The sequence below is a fragment of the Falco biarmicus genome, chromosome 8 (genome assembly GCF_023638135.1).
Source record: "Falco biarmicus isolate bFalBia1 chromosome 8, bFalBia1.pri, whole genome shotgun sequence".
Lineage (NCBI taxonomy): Eukaryota > Metazoa > Chordata > Aves > Falconiformes > Falconidae > Falco > Falco biarmicus.
Genome location: NC_079295.1, coordinates 44,000,340 through 44,017,585, shown reverse-complemented (window position 1 = coordinate 44,017,585; position 17,246 = coordinate 44,000,340). Strand labels below are relative to the sequence as shown.

General features: G+C 43.4%; 1 protein-coding gene across 2 annotated transcripts in view; it reads left to right on the top strand.

The window, feature by feature from the left end:
• Positions 1-13,484, top strand: part of ACVR1 (activin A receptor type 1) — a 68,138-nt gene extending 54,654 nt beyond the window's left edge. Inside the window, exons 7-10 of one of the 2 annotated variants that reach the window (XM_056349093.1) lie at positions 946-1,221; positions 4,434-4,631; positions 10,998-11,132; positions 12,227-13,484. In XM_056349093.1, coding sequence (XP_056205068.1) covers positions 946-1,221; positions 4,434-4,631; positions 10,998-11,132; positions 12,227-12,327 — 710 coding nt within the window. In that variant the 3' untranslated portion in view covers positions 12,328-13,484. The remainder of the gene's footprint in view (positions 1-945; positions 1,222-4,433; positions 4,632-10,997; positions 11,133-12,226) is intronic. The other variant, XM_056349092.1, reaches the window with a different exon arrangement.
• The last annotated feature ends 3,762 nt before the right edge of the window (positions 13,485-17,246 follow it).

The window sequence follows — 17,246 nt, the reverse complement described above, 5'->3', positions numbered from 1 at the left end:
TGGAGTAGAAGAATTATTATTCTTTGTTTTTCGCTACGCTGATCTTCCAGTGCTGCCACATGCTCCTTAGCCATCTGCTGCTTCTATCCTGTGGCTCCGTTGCGAGCAGGTGAACAGCTAAGCAGATCAGGCGTTTGGAGCCTAGGGCAGCTCAGGGCAGTCCGGTGGGCCTGGGCGGCAGCAGTCCCTCTGCAGCCTGTGAAGCAGCTGGAGAGCGCTGGAGAGCAAGTTGTTGTGGGCAGATGTGCTTTTTCCAATCTGTGTTTGGTCAGAAGGGTGTGGTGGTACCTGTGGGGAACAGCAAGCATTTGACGTGTGGGGCTGGTTGTCAAAAGTACTCTGAAAAGAGTTACCTCGGATGTAAACGTGAAGCTGGCACAGCATGGGGCGTCTGTTGGTTGGGATGTGGTGGGTACGTGGAATGCACGTGACCTTGGTGGCCTGCACTTGGTTGCTTGTTGTCCAGAAAAATGGGAATGATTACTTGGGACCTATCTGTTGGAGGTCTTGCTTCTTTCCAGCATGGTCCTCTTGAGTGGACAGGTCATCTTGTTTAACTGGAAACTTCCCCACTCCTAAGTCCTTCAAAAAGAAGGAAGGAAAAAAGACTTTTTTTTTTTTTTTTTTAAATACAATGTATGTGGTCCTAACAAGTAGATGTGTTTGGTGTGACTGATGAAGTGCATTCTTGTGAATAGACTGAAGAGTTCCAGAGTATGTCAGCTCTTTTTTCATCATGGTAATAATACCTGCAGTCTGTTTTCAGTGCAGTACAATAGTGGAAAAAATTTTAATTAAATAGCGTTTGAAATGGCAAGAGGGGCCTGGTAGTATTGATTCTTTTCTTGGGGGGTGGGGGGGGGGGGTGGGGTGTCACTCTTGTAAGAACTTTGTCACTTTATTGTGGTGTTTCTCCTTTTTTCTTTTTCCTTCCTCTCTTCCTAGGTTTTATCGCATCTGACATGACTTCCAGAAACTCCAGCACCCAGCTGTGGCTGATCACCCACTACCACGAGATGGGGTCCCTGTACGACTACCTGCAGCTCACTACCCTGGACACGGTCAGCTGCCTGCGCATAGTGCTGTCCATAGCTAGCGGCCTTGCACACTTGCACATAGAGATCTTTGGGACCCAGGGGAAGCCCGCCATTTCTCATCGGGACTTGAAGAGCAAGAACATCCTCGTTAAGAAGAACGGGCAGTGCTGCATCGCGGATCTGGGTGCGTGGGGGCAGCGGGCGCGGGTTGCGCTGGGTCAGCCCCGCCGCCAGGGGGCGCCTGGCGCCCAGCTACGGCCGGGCCGGCGCCCCGAGTTGGCCCCGGAGGGCGGGAGCGAACCGCGGCAGAGCAGGAGCCCCGGGTGGCCATCGGCTGGGCAAAATGGGTGCCGGGAGGTGGGAAATTTGGTGGTTTGTTGTTTTTTTTTTTTACTGAAAATTGCACCGTGTAGCTCCTGTCACTTTTGCCTGAAGGGCAGGAGGTACGGGGAAAAAGGGAAAGCCACTCACCTGGGCCTTTTAAATTTGCAGAGGGAATAGTAAGTCAAAAAAGTGGAGCTGTAGGCTGGAAATACAAGGCTTTAGAGACTGGCTTTTAGATATATTTGTACCTCAGACCGAGGAGGGGGCAGCGCGTGTTGCCCTTGGTTGACATCACACTGATAAAGGCAGGTCTCCTACGTTATTTGTCTAGAGGTTTCACATACATGCGAGATACTCTGAGAGAGCACAACAATAAACATTTCCCAGTTAGTTTCTGTGGTGGCAAAATAGCTGTTTTTTAAAACATGACATCCTCAGGCGTGCATCTTGACATGTTCTTTGTTCCTTATCCGTAAGGGAGAGTTACCAAAGAGTTTGTTGCTTCTGGCATATATCCATGCCCTTTTTTTCTGTATCTTTGTGTCTCTTTTTTTATTTTTTTTTTTTCCTCCTCTTTTTCAACACATGTACCAAACAAGAAAAATGGCACTAAGAGGCTGGTCAGTAGGAGCAGAGCAGATGAAAAGGTTCACTGTGGCTGCCCATAGCTAAGCTGCACTTGGGTTCTGTGGGTCACACCAGGTTCTGGGCTTGCAGTCTGCCCGTTAAGAATAGATGTCAGCTCTGAAAACGGAGAGGAATAAATGGCTTTGATGCACAGCTCGTAGCTGTCTGTTTTGCTGGCAGCCTGGGCGCTGTACGCCTGAACCGCAGTGTGGCTTGTTGTCTGTTGCCATTCAGTCTCGGTCCTTCTGGCTGGCAGCAGGCGCAGGAGCTTTGTGAATGGGCTGCTTGTCCTTCAGCAAGCGTGCTGGAACCCGGGATCTCAAAGAGCAACCCAAGTATCTAGGGTTGCAGTTACAAAACTGGCTGTTTCAAATATGTTCTAGCTAAGCAGAAACCGTGTGGTAAAGTCCAAGGATGGATGTCAGTCTCGCTTCAGTCTGTCAGCACTGTGGAAAAGTTCTGCCCTTCTACTTCTAAAGCAATTCACGTGCATGATAATAGGTTTTAGTTGAGCAACTTTATAGAGCAGCAGAATAATACTTAGACAAAATGAAGAAAAAGCCCAGCCCTCCTCTTACTCCCTCCTGCCCCTTGCCCCTCTCTATAGGGCAGTGAATGTCCATTCGAAACAAACACGGGTATTTGTGAGGAAGGTGCAAAGAATGCTAACAAACCTGTTTGCTGAATTTTGGTTGCTAGCAGATACTCCAGTATACTAAAGAGATTTTTCTGGTGTCTTGAAAACCAATGTGTTCCATCAATTTGTATTCCTGCCCAGCTTTTTCTTTTTTTTTTTTTTTTTTTTTTTTTCTCCTTTAGTGAATTAGTATCTTAAAGTAAGAGCTTCTCTGACAAGCACAAGCACTTATGTGCCCTTAACTTAAATGTGCACTGAGATCTTCTGAGGTGAAAAGAAACTGAGGTAGTGTAATATCTGCTTCCTAACTCTCATAAACAGCACAGATGCCTCCATGATGAGAACCTGATTACAACATCGCTGTCCCCTGACCTTATTGCAACACTTTCTTAGTTTGTAGTGTGCAGGATGCTGACTTGTATCCCTCAGCCTCAAACCTTTGACCTGTCAATCTATTTAACCTTATTTGCCCAATTTGGATGGAGAATTATGATTTTTATCAAAGTGTTTTCCAGAGTCTTGATGTCTTCAGAGTTTGCCAGGAAATTTGTTTTCTAACCTTTGTTTCCAATGTGCAAATTCTTGGTTTTGTTTTTTTACAGAAGTATAAACCACACATATTGTATAATATTAATATAAATATAAAAATACATAAATGTATATGTGTGTGTGTAAATATGTCCTAGATATATGTGTGTGTGTGAGATACGTGTGTGTGTGTGTATATATATGACAAAAATATTTTTGTCTGGAGAGCAACCTTTCCAAATTACCTTCTTGTCAGTTACGGGGTTAGTAGATGGTATCTTTGTAGAGGTGCCATAACAGTTTTCTTAGCAGCTTGAAATTACTTAAGTGCATTTAAATTGTAGGAAAGCATTTCCAAATTTTTGTTATGTTGAAGTACAGTCTCTTTTTATTTTTGAAAGAAAGAAAAATTATTGACCTCATGACAGGCTAATTTTTGTATAGGACTGAGTTAAAAAGCTTTTTTAAGTTTCATCTAAAACTCATGTTAAATGTAAATAGTATATGTTATTCTTACAAGATTTGTTGAGGAAATTAGGGAGAGTTTGTGTCATCTTTTCTATTGCTTAGTTATGTCATGCACCTGTTGCTGTTCAATTTGCAGTACTCTCTGTTTACCATGGCAGAATGAGTACTCTGTGTGTTTCCAAATTTACAGTAATTTAGTCCCTCACATAATGTTCTTTGCCTAAATGTTTAGTAATTAGTAGAAACCAGGTAGAGTGGCTTTGACTGACTCATTTTAGATCAGCTTGAGGATGTTTATTTTTCAAGCTGCTGCAAATACGATGTTTTTTATTTTCCAGCTTCATTTTTTAACTTGTGTATATCCATCATGCAGTGTTTTTCTTCCTCTTCCCCACAGTTCGGATATATCCACCTACCCAAATGTTCTATAAATAAATTTGAATGCTGTGTAAAATTGTTTTCTTCTAAGTAACAGATGCTTGACCTTCTGTGTATTACGTGCCTAGAGCGCTGGTGACATCCAGTGGCTGCAAAACACTTAATGACAACATTTTGCAACAGTGCAATAAAATGCTTAATGATAATCCCTGAGGAGATAATTGGTCTAAGTCTATGGACACAGTGGCTGGTTTTGATAGCTAGTTTGGAGCTGACCCAGTTGGTCTTTGGACAGTTGGACTCTCAGCTGCTTCTTTTTAAGAAACTCTGATGGGTGTCGCTGGTCACATGTAATTTTAAATGTATGCTGCTATACTATTAAAGGGGACTTGACAGTAATTTCTTTTTTTTTTCTCCTTCCCCTCATCCTTCAGGCCTTGCAGTTATGCACTCCCAAAGCACGAATCAGTTGGATGTGGGGAACAATCCCCGTGTGGGTACCAAACGCTACATGGCTCCAGAAGTCTTGGATGAAACTATCCAGGCAGACTGCTTTGACTCGTATAAAAGGGTCGATATCTGGGCTTTCGGGCTGGTCCTTTGGGAAGTAGCTAGACGCATGGTTAGCAACGGTAAGTATTTGAGACTCCTTTACTTGTTTTTAGAAGGGGTCAAGTGAATGGTAATTTCACAGCAAAGAATCTGCCACCAAAATGCGTAGGATGCATAGTAAAATACTGGACCTCCAAAGTGTTTGGATTGCTGACGCTTTGCTGCCTGGGTTGAAGTTGTTGGTACATTGGGTACAGTGGCCCAATATCATCATTTCTGGTAGAGAAGAGAACTCTGCTACTTTCTAAATAATTCATACTGAATAGTCAACTAAGTTAAAATTTTAGATGAGAAAGTCTAAACTTTTTCCATGTGTATTAAACCATGGTCAGTACTTTAAGGTGGCTGTTTCTTATGACAAAACTTGAGGAGCAGAAGGAGAATACATAGAAAGTGAAGTGATCGGAAATCAGGGGTGTTCTTACTTTGCCAAGTTAAATGCACTCACAAAGCAGGACTCACAGTTCTGCTTGGGAAAAGGGCCACCACAGTCCTGTTCTGTACCATACAGTGTTGCTTCATGTTTCCTTGGCAAGGGTGTCCGGAATTAAGAACCTTTGAGCTGGGTCTCTGTTGGTGCGATTTTTTTTTTTTTTTGGCCTTGTCAATTCAGGAGTTCTTTCTGACTTCTGGACCTCAGGTTGTGCTCTCAGTACCCAAGGGGAGAGGAGAATGCAGAAGGCGCCTCTCAGGTGTGTCTGGAGACACTGGCATTGATGGTTGTTAACAGTGACATGTTTAAATCTGAGGAAATTCTGTATCGTCATACGCATTTATTTGCTCTGTGTCTGATTTATTCGCACTAAGTCCAAATTGGGGGTTTCTGCGACTGACATCAGACAGCGAGTTTATCTTCTTCTTCAGGAAAAGACAGCCAGTCATTCATTTGCTCTGGTACCTCTGAGCCTGATGGTAGGCTGGAACCTCACGGGGCAGGTCAGGCTGGTGCCTGCCAGTTTAGGATCCAAGTGCAAACTCGTTTGAAGGGGGCATGGTCAGAATGATAGGCAGTAGTCAGAGTGGCTCAAACTCTGGAGGATTGAGGGCTTTTGTTTTTTTGGTAGGAACTATTGCAAGTTGGAATTGGAGGGAAGATTTTGGAGGAAAGGGTTAAGATATGCTTTTGTGATGTTTTCAAAAAGCAGCTGTTGAGAGCCAAAGGAGGGAGTGTGAGTGGTTTCTGGAGAGATAGGTACAAGGGAGCAGCGAGTGGACAGAGGCAGGCTGCAATAAGGTGTGACAGCAGTGGCTCATGGTAGCTAGTACAGGGAAAGCTAGGAAACAAAGCCTGGCTTCAGTTCTAGGGGAAGTTAGGTACTTGCCTCCTGTTGTTTCTCATGCATTATCTCCCCTCTGTTCACTGACCCCGATGTGAATCCTGTCCAAATGATGTTATGTTGGGCTGTGGGGAGCGGGCAGGCACATGTACAACGGCTCTAGAAGCAAACAAATACTGTTACTCTGTTGAGGTACAGGGCTTCTTCTAAGTATGAACCTTTTCCTTCATCTGCTATCTGTTGGTGGCCAAAGTAATTTAATGTGAGTAAAAAAAGGGAAAAAAAGTATTGCTCCCGTGTTCAGCGTAATTCTCAGCACAGCAGCCATAGGCAGCTAGTTGTCTCCAGAAACACTGCAATGAGGCTCGTTACAAGAAGGCTGCTGGAAGGTGACACTTCTGAAAAGACTTGCAGACCTTCTAAGCTTGCTGGGAGATTCCCTGGGGCCTGGAGCACTGTCCCAGACCCCTGTCTTCCCGAGGATACTTACAAGGTGCTTAAACAAAACTGACTTGAAGGTAGCAAAATGCTTCAGGTAGGCTCAGGTGGCAAATTTAAAGGCTCCTTGTAAGCCTGAGAGCTTGCTTTGATAGCTCTGAAGAGATCCAAAATGGGTTCTTGGCTATGAAGAGAGCAGGGCAATCTATGCAGGTGCTCAGCTGTTTTGGACAGATGCAGTTTAACTTGTAGGGTCCATAGTGAGCAACTCCTGTCTTGCTGGAAGCTGGTGGCAGCCATGGGACTGACTCCAGGACCCGAAGGGAACTTCCATAAGCTTTCTGTGGAGTGGCTGGAGCTAAGCTTATAACCTCGTCTTCTCCCTACGCTCTCTGAGGTGTTACTTGAAGACATACGCAGCAAAAGGAATAGGTATTGTTCTGATATAAGAACATAAGTCAGCTAAATCACAGTGTGATGATGATCTTGGGTGAACGTGTATGTGGTTACCCAGAGAAAGGAGGAAGGTCTCATGAACGCTTGGTATTAATTTCTTCTTACGACGTACTCCATTTATTGGCAAATGTGTGTCATAGGCAGTTACGAAGACTTGCTTGTTGCATTTCCCAATACTTGGAGACCTCTGGGTTTGCAGTTCATGTCAGTGTGAGTGCCTTGAGAATTTAAGGTGTAACTTCATTGTTTTCAGTGCGGTTTTATATTCTGCACTTTGTCTCAGCAGCCTGTGAGCACTGGAGCTTACCAGTTGCCGTGGTGGGTTTGCTGGGCAGGGGTTGATTAATTCGCTGTGCGGTAGGTGATGCTCACTGCGATGGGAAGGGAAGCCGGCTGCGGGAGGGGGCGGTCTGTCTGCTGAGGGGCTGTGCTCGTAGCTGTGGGTGGCAGGACCGGCAGTGCTTGCAGGGGTACGTGCTTGCACAGGCACTGGGTAGTGCTGGCTGTTTGAACATAGCAGCTGGCCTGTGTGATGACAAACATTCACATATATAACACTGATAAGTTTTGTTTTAATTGCCACTCTTGAATTTTGAGTAGTTCATCTGGAATCTGCCTTGCCACAGGACTGTTTTGGAGGCTGGTCATCCTGTGTGGAATATTTAGATGTCTGGCTCTCTTCGTGTATGAATATACGTTTATACTTTTGTGTGTCTATACTGTACATACATAATATATGTATACGTAAAAAATACATGTAGTCTTACCTAGTTACCTCTTGAAATGAGACTTCTGTGAAACAGTACCTCTTATTTAGATATTCCTGTGCTGAAGTTCTGGTATGTATGTATTGCGGCAGTAACTGCAGTTCACAGAAAATGTACCTGAGCTACTTTCAACCGGAGAGCTTAGATCGCGCTGGCAGCTTCACCAAGATGGTATGGAACTCAGCATGGGCTGCAGACCTGCCAAAGGTGATGGCTAAATGATGTGGTACTTTGATTTAGGCTGAGCTCAGTGCCACTGTGGAAGCACTTTTGACAGTAATACAGATACATCATGACATTGAGTCATGTCAATAAAGTCTTAAATTTAAGACAGTGGTGATACTAATGCCACAGTACATACTTCTAATTGCTCTGTATTTTTGGCTGTTGCCATAAGTAATTACACTTCCTTGCACTGGTTTGAAGTGGAGTAAACATTTTCTCTCTAATCCTAGTATTTAGCTGTGTGGAAATCATTACTTCATCAGGTGATCGCTCAGATAACCCTGTTTGATTTGTAGTAAGACTTCAGCACTGGGAGTGAGCATGCTGAGGTCAAGGTAGCATGCTCCTGTGAGATGGGTGATGGGGTGGGCCAGAGGCACTCGTCAGTTAAGTGTACTAGAAATTTTTGCTGCCATCTCGTTGCAGAGTCTGTTGCAGTGAGTCAGCCTGGTTTAGTGCTTCAGTTTGTGGAGACTCTGAAGTTGTAATCTGGCTAATAAGTCTGATGGCTTTTTAAAATTTTATTCTAATTTTTTTTTAATTTTTACTTTTACATGTTTAACTTTTTAAAATTTTGAATTAATTTTTTTAACTTATCAAACAGTCCTCGAGGTGACACAGTGATTCTCTGCACTTTCTTATTGTGGCTTAATGTAAGGAGGAAAATGTTATAGGAAACTCCTTCTGCACAACCAAGACTACTTACATATTGTCTTTGTGCTATATCGGGAGCCACTCAGCATTCCTTTCTGTGCTTGAAAATGTGATTTAAGCCCCCAAATCAGTATTTTACTCACTTAAAATAGAACAGTGTGTGTTCCTTGTAGAGTGGAGGTCGCTGCTTTTTTGAACGTGCTCTCTTCCTAGTGTTCAGTGCCTTGCATCGTTGCTTACCCAGTGCCTGGCTCTGAGAGTTCTGTTCCTTGTGAATTTTCACTGTTGTTCCAGGTATTGTGATCTTGTTCAATATCAATAGTAACATCAGAAGCTGAAAGACAGTTGTTGCTCAAAGCCACCCCTGGTATGTGATCGTGTTATCTGCAAGGCTGTGTCTGTCGCTTCGGTGTTTGCATAGCCCGTGCCTTGCTCCAGCAGTTAGGTTCCTGCATGCGTAGGACAAGCTGATGTTACAGTAACAAAGAATAACTGTGAAGACATTTATTACAGTAACAAAGAATAAACGTCAAGAAAATGCCACTGTATATGCGAGTCCTAGTTGATTTGAGTAGCAAAAAGCCAGCAACCCGGGGGAGGGGGAGAATGTAGTATAAATGACAGAAGTCATTTTAAAAGCATGCGGAAAGCGGCAAGCTGTAGGTCGCGCTGACGGACCCTGAGGTCTGGCTCGTAGTGAGCGGCAGGCTCGCTCTCCCGGGGCAGTGGGCGAGGGAAGCGTGTCACAGTTCAGTGATGGTTTTGTGAGCAGGGCAGTGTGGGCTAGAGGTTGCAGTGGCTCGCTGGCACTGCCGACAGGCTGCTGCGGAGCCAGCAGTGGGTCCCGCAGGGACTGTGCTGTTTGCCTGTGGTAGATCAGAGCACTCTACTGGAGCAAAGGCTAGACCCACATAATTTCATCTTTATTACTGCACGTCTTATCTGAAATAGCTAGTTATATACCCTATACTTTGGAAAGACTACATGAAAATAGTAAATTAGAACCAGACACTCTCTTTTAGTGATAAAGTTAATCTGTAATGTCCTGGTGACCCTGGAAACATTTTCAGGGCTATATGACATAGCTGTGAAGTTCTGCATTTGACTCGTATAAAGCCACTACTTCATCTGAAACAACAGCATAGACAGTGTGGATACACAAGGAGGCTTTTTGTGTTCTTGAGTTCTCGCAATAAACTTTTTTCTGTGTTTTGCGAGGAAGCAGGAGGAGTGTAAAGGCAAGAGTTCGGCCGCGTAGGTGATGCTTGGTGTACGCAATTATGAATTAACCGAAGGTGGTGGATGGATGAGTGATGCTTCTTTACGCACTGTGTGATATAGTCTGTCCTTCCGCATCCATGTCAGAATACCACAGGGCAAACCTGCAGTCTGCTAGTTACTTTGCTATGGTAACTCACTTGCGTAGACAGATCTTTGAACTGTTCTACTGTGTTCTAAGGGAATTTCCTGAAGGCTATTTCCCTTTTCAACTGTTCATCACAGATAGGGATTTTTACAGAGTATCTATGGGATTTTGATCTTCACCTCCAACAGAACAAGAAAACTAAAACTCAAACCGCTGTAACAAAGTTTGAGAACCTCTTTTAAACTTCAGTATATCCAAAGCAACAGAAATTCTCCTGGATTTCACGTACATCTGACTGTGGGACAGCTGCCAGTCTACCAAAAAGCAGTTTTAATCTTCTGACCATGTTTCTACTGTACATAGAGGGCCTCATTTGCTTGGTGTTCTTCCAGGCTGCTGACCCAAATGCCTGTTTTTGAACACCAGTTTTTAAATTGGCTTCCTAAGAAAGTTGAGCTCCCTGTAGATCACTTGTGAGCTTAATCCACTGATGAAACAGCAGTGCTGCATGCATGTCTTAGAGTAGGCAAAAGGCTTTTTAGCCTGCCAGTTTTATGTGAGCTGGTTGCCAAGTTGAGAGCACACACACAAGCCCGTTTTTCAATGCAGCATCCTAGAAAATACGTTCAGACACTGGATGCCACAGGCTCCCAGGTGTTTAGCATGTGGTACCCATTACCTTGTGTATTTTACTTTATTAATAACCAAAACCAAAATCACTTAAGGCACCAGCATGAGGGTCTGTAGATGCTGACATGCTTATTGGACGCTTTCAGGAATCATAAAACCATGCAAAATGTGTGGTAATCCTATTAAAAACCACAGTGCAGACCTTTAAATTTTTTACATTTGCTAGTAGAAATCCCAGTTTCATGGTAGTCAGTAAACCTCCATGCATTATAGAAGATAGCCTTTTGGCAAGTGAATTTTTTGCAGCATTTCAGCTCAAGCATCTGCAAAATGGATATAGTTTTACTTTGTGGAATTGTAATATGAGCCGATTGATTAACATTTTGGATAGAAAAAGCTGTTGCTATGATAGTAAGTGCTGTTCTGTTTAATGGCTGCTTGACATTGTGTTAACTTCTAAAAGACTTCTGTGCTTCTTAAATGGCTAGGTCATGTGTTCTCTCTTTCTGTGCAGCAATGCTGTTTCACTGGCGCAGTCATTAAATAATGCCTCTCTTGTTTGTGTCTCACCAGGTATTGTGGAAGACTATAAACCACCATTTTATGACTTGGTTCCAAATGATCCCAGTTTTGAAGACATGAGAAAAGTGGTCTGTGTAGATCAGCAAAGGCCGAACATTCCCAACAGATGGTTCTCAGACCCTGTAAGTAAGTGTGCTTGTGAGTGGTTTGCAGAAGATAACAAGCCGACCTTTCTTCTTTTGAAATAAAATCATGAAAGTTATTTTCAATTATAATTTGAAATTGAAATGATCTCAGTGCTACTTGTCAGGAACTTTACCTGTACAGATCTCAGAAGCATGCTGGCATGGACCTTTTTACCTGTACAGATCTCAGAAGCATGCTGGCATGGACCTTTTACGTTGGAGCAGGAAGAAATGCGATAAGCAAACTTATGACTTAAGTCTGAGCTATTCACAGATTAGCCTTTTAGTAGCCCAATTTAACAGTAACTGTTCTGAAGCTGCTCTTCCTATGTTGATATCATCTCTCCAAGGGGAAATTTATTGAAGGGGAAGGTAGTCTGCATAGGACTTTGTGGCTCATAAGCATGTGATTTTACAACAGTTTTGGGGTCTCTCCTGTCTACAGGAGAAGGGACTGCTGTTCTTTCTGAAAGCCTAATGCTGAAGTTTATTTTTCTTCACCAGAATCAGCCTGAACTCTCCAGGTTGACCAGCTGGTTTGTTCCTTATTACTGAAGCTGTGGAGGTTGGTTTGAATCTGTACAGCTGGCTAGGGCCAGCAAGGACAAGGTCTCATCTATAAGATTTTGGCTGTAGAGTCATGGCCTGTGCTGCTGCACCAACCAGCTATGAATCCCAGCAATTTAAAGTGGTGGACGTGGTGAAATCGCTGGCAGAAAATCTGTGCCTTCTCTGGCTTCCTTTGCTGATCTTGCAGGAGCCAGTTTCATTGAAAAGAGATTTTGTAGAGTGTTTTCTTCATTAGAAAAACCCCCAAACGTCAGCTGTTTAAAACTACACTAGCTTGTCACTCCAGCCAAGTTGTTGTCCAGCTATTCCCTTGATTTAACCAAACGTGAAACTTTTTCTTCTTTTTTCAACACTTAAAAGCTGTGTATTTGCTAGATAGCAATAAACTGTCTGTAGGCTCTGAAAACTAGTATTGATAAGGCCATAAAACCTTATTGTGTTGGTGCTTCACCCAATGTAGTGCTTTCTTGGCTTGTTACTTGTGGACTTACATGTGTGTTTTGTGTGTTTTAATCTTTTTCCCAGACATTAACATCACTTGCCAAGTTGATGAAAGAATGCTGGTATCAAAATCCATCAGCGAGACTAACAGCCCTGCGAATCAAAAAGACTTTGACCAAAATTGATAATTCCTTAGATAAACTGAAAGCTGACTGTTGACCTTCTTCTCGTGGTGCTCTCCTGGTAGGAAGGCATTTGTCTGGTTCAGAAGTAGTCTGGCCAGACAGTTTATACGATTGGTCCCCATGTGGCTACTTATAGAGGCAGAAGTTCTTACCAAGCCATCTGTGTGGGAGACATCGGAACCATATGGACTTTGCTCAGTGACTACAATGGGCATTTCACAAATGGTCAAGCTATAAAGACTCACGCTGGATGTACTGTTGCAAAGGTAGTGGCCTGAAGGAAGACAGAGAAATCCTAAGACAAGATCAGGGCATTAATTAATGGCTTTGAACAGCTTTTTCCTTTTTTTTTCTTTTTTTTTTTTTTAATTCTCCTAATCACTCCCAGGGTGAACACATGGAAGTGGTAAATTTTAATCAGCAATATTGCCTGTGCTTCTCTTCTTTATTGCACTAGGAATTCTTTGCATTCCTTACTTGCACTGTCACTGTTAATTTTAATGACATGACTTGCCAAAAATATGATTGGCTGTATACTACATTGATCTATGCCTGAATAATAGGAAATTGGTAAACTGAAAATGTAACTGTCAGATTTTAGCTGCATTTTACATGTGTACTGATGTTTACAATAATGCTGAACATTAGGAATTTCTCGTTTATACAAAACTTGCAAATTATTTATTACTAGTGCACTTGCCAGTTTTTTAAACTGTAAAATAAGTGCATAAAGTTAAAGCTTATTTTTATGTGGCCTCTTTCATGAATTCTTACACAGATGTTTTTGTAACACAATATAACCTGAAACATAAATTGTTTTCTGTATTATCATATTACAACTTGATAGTCACATTTTAAGTGCTTCACATTTGTAGGTGTGTGGTCTGTAACATATTTTCAGTTTGAATACGGAACATATATATAGCCATTACCCACATGACATTGTGTCTAGAATCTTACCGATCTAGAAAAGGAACGCAATGGAGGAATTAACTAGAACTTTAGGTCATGAATGCTGTGGGGAAAATGCATTTTATTTCTTCTAAGCTATATAATATGCATTTAAACTCTGCCAGAAAAATAACTATTTTGTTTTAATCTACTTTTTCTATTTAGTAGTTATTTGTATAAATTAAATAGAACGTTTTCAAGTCAAATGAAAGAGTGTTTTAGTTCTCTTACTGCCTATTAGTAACGAAGGTGTACTAATGCAGCTGTGGGTATCTCCAGGCATATGCTTGCAGGTGCGTAGAGTTTGTCCAGGTCAATACTGAGTAGAACACCAAGGTACTGAGGCTGTTAACAGTTGTTTGTCTGGGTGTTTTTTTCCTGTGCTGAACTGGATCCCAAAATAGTACAGCAGGGAACTGGTGTACTTTCCTTGGATGTGACATCAGCTGTGTTCAGTGCAGACCTCCTAGAGCATGTCTTGCAGGGGATGTGTGTTATGCCCTAGCCTTAGGGGGAACGACTCAGCTTTGTACGCAGAGAGCTCTTTTACTCTGCCTGTACCTCTTGATACTCTCAGCTAATTTGTTATGCCAAGTGGAATAGTAGCTAGGAAGTGACAGTGCCCTTTCATCCTTGGAAAAGAACTCCTTTATTCGTGGGCTTGAAATCCTCCGGGTGATCTCAAGGACCTGGATAGTAATTAGCTATTCAGACTTGTTTCCTCTCTGGGTTAAAAAATTTCTCTGAAGTTCCCTTCTGTGCTTTAAGTCTGCCAGATCCTGCTCTCCTTTTTCTCTGTAACTTTTCCTTCCCAGCCCCAGGCTTCCTTGTCCTACTCTGGCCAAGTGGTATGCCTTTCTTTTTCTGCATTTTTGGTGCAGAAATAACACCCAGGTTTGTGGGGTAGGTACTGCGTGGGGCTAAGAGACTGCGTGGTACAATAGCTCTGCAGAGCAAAGGCACTGATGCCAGTTGCCAGGTCTGTTAATAATACTTGATGAGACTGAGCAGATCCACTGCTGCAAAAAACATAGGAAAAGCAGGATTTGGTTAGTTTTTATTGTTAGGTTTTAATAAGGAGTCAAAGGGTCAGTTGCCTGAATACGTTCCAGTTTGCTTTAAACTGGTTTGTGTATGTGAGGCAGACTGGGCTGACTGTTAAATAACTGCAGCCCAGGGGGGACAGTATTTCAGCAATGACTCGGGTGAATCTGTCTGTTGGATTGAAGATGCTGTATGAATGGAAGCAACTAGTGACAGTTAAACCTGCAAAATGAGTAGCTGTATTTAGTGATTATTTCTGATACAGAGTATTGCCTGAAGTTCTTTAGTTCTAGGTGCACACACGTAGATACCCCTTTCACATGTATTTGTGATAGAAGGGGCATCAGTATTTAAAACGGGAAGCGAGGCAACCTCTTGCAGCGGTCCCAGGCTGCTGCGGTGCTTAGCGAGGGGGATAGCCAGGGACATCTGGACCGTGGAGGGTGAGAGGGGAGGTAGCTACCGGTGGACAGGGTTGGAGCCAGAGGTGACTGTTCAGTGTGCAATGTGCATTTAAAGTGGCTGGTTAGGTTGATTGGTTTTGGTTTTTTACTTTGGGTTTTCACATCTCCAACATTTTCCAGTACAGGTGTTGGAGGAGAGAGACAATCTGTCATGCAGATAATTAATAACAAATCTGGCCATGATGGCTTGATTTGCAGTGCTTTTCTCAAATGCTCATCTTACTAGATATTAGATCACAGCATCTTACTAGATATTAGGGAAGATGCTTATGGTTAAACGCTTGATCCATCACTTCTCTGCATTGTAGCATCTTCTGAAAAGTACCATGTATGTAAGATCAACGTGACTTCAGGTTGGAAGCAGCTCAGTGTATCCAATAGCTGTTTATTCTGCTGTCTCCGAAGATCAGAATTTTCTAATTGCAGCACTGGGTACCAGTCTGTTAGCTGTGCTAGGACTGGTCGGGATGCTGCAGGATGCAGGCCCTGCAGCAAGGAAGCGCACAGTTCTCCAGGGCTGGGCTCTGGGAATCACTGGCCTCTTCTGAGTTTGGATCAAGACTTGACTGTGGAACTTCAGTGTGAATTAAAACTGGAGTCTTGGCTCTCCCTGTCTATAAGGCACAAAACTACGGAATCGTTTAGGTTGGAAAAGACCTTTAAGGTCTTTTAAGTCCAACCAATGCCAAGCCCATCACAAAGCCATGTCTTTCAGCACCACATCTACTTGTCTTTTAAATATCCTCAGGGACGGGGACCCCACCACCCCCTGGGCAGCCTGTCCCAGTGCCTGACCACCCTTTCCATGAAGAAATGTTACCCAATGCCCAGTCTGACCCTGCCCCGGTGTACTTGAGGCCGTTCCCTCTGGTCCTGTCGCTTGTTACCTGGGAGCAGAGCCCGACCCCCCTGGCTGCAGCCCCCTTCCAGGGAGCTGTAGGGAGCGATCAGGGCCCCCCTGAGCCCCCTCCTCTCCAGGCTGAACCCCCCAGCTCCCCCAGCCACCCCCCATCAGGCTCGTGCCCCAGCCCCTGCCCCAGCTCCATTGCCCTTCCCTGGACACAGGGGATAACCCAACTAAAGGATAAAAACACAAACCATAAACCCATCCCAGTAATACCCCATTTATCTCATGTTAGGTAAAGAAGATTATCCAGGCAAGCTATCAGCAGGGTAAAAAAAGTCCATTCAGTGCTGTGACTGCTAGGCACTCATCAGTGTGCTAGACAAGGTCATTTTCATTGGTGCTGCTGCTAGTAGCTTCCTTTTGCGTATGAAAACATGCAGGGATTATTTTGAACAAAATTTGCATTCATGCTGTGCTAATGAAGTATTTTTGATCCAGACTTTGACTGAACTGTTTGAAATGTTAACTAGTTTGGTTTTTTTTTAATTAGGTGACTATTTGACAAACTTGAATCGAGAAAATTGAGTGGAAAATAACTAAGAAGTAATTTCATAGCAATTTCTTATCCCTTGATTTTAGGGATAGGTCATTCAGCGCTGTGCTTTTCTAATGTATAGTTGCTACTGAGGGTAGTCAGGGTCCATGCTTTCAAAGAACAGCAGAAATAGCAGCGTTCTCAGCAGTCCTCTTGAACTGCAGGGTGGTGTGCCTGGGAGCAGGGAAGGAAGAACTCGGTGATAGCCAGTGAAGGGTTATCCGTGGTCTGTGTTATTTAACCTCATTTTCAAGTGTCTGGACAGTTATAGGCAAAAACGTGTTGCTGCTTTTCCCTTCAAGGTGTCAAGGCTTGGGCAGTGGGGAGGGTTTCCAAGTGATGTTTGTGAAGATGACACCCCCACCTCCCACGCTATTTTTCCAGCATGCTTATTACTTGATGTTCCCTAATACCCCCATAAAATCTAATCTTCTAAAGAGATTTGGAATGCTTATATATAATCTGCTGCATTAAGGGTGTCGCTGCATTTATTACTATGGAGATGGCACAAGCAGTTCCATGGTTGAAGTTGAATTATTCATGTGTCTGGCGGATTTGCACTGGCAGAGCCAGTATGGATCTGGCATGCTGTCGTTTGAACAGTGCCTGGCTGTGTATTAGAGCCCTGGGAAGAGGAGGCCTGGCAATATAAAAAAATAAATAAAATGATGCATCAATGCATGAGTAGCACTGATACGGCTATCCTGTTGATAGGTATGACCACCTGCCAGTTACAGGAGGGAGGCTAGGCAGAAAGCAGAGGTACTTTAGATGTGGGGGGTTGCTTTTTGTTTGGATTTCTCTTTCTCATATGCAGAAGGCTTGTTTACTGCTGGTAGGAATATACTGCACTCTGACAGTTGTCCTGGGGATGGCTGCCTCAAGTAGCCTCAGGCCAGCGACTCAAAGTTAAGTGTTGCTGTAGAGAAGTCACTGACTGCTTCCTCCCACTTGTCTGTAACTTTCCTTGTGGGCTCTCCTGTGCTGGAGTTTTTCCTGAAAAATCCATATCAAGCTT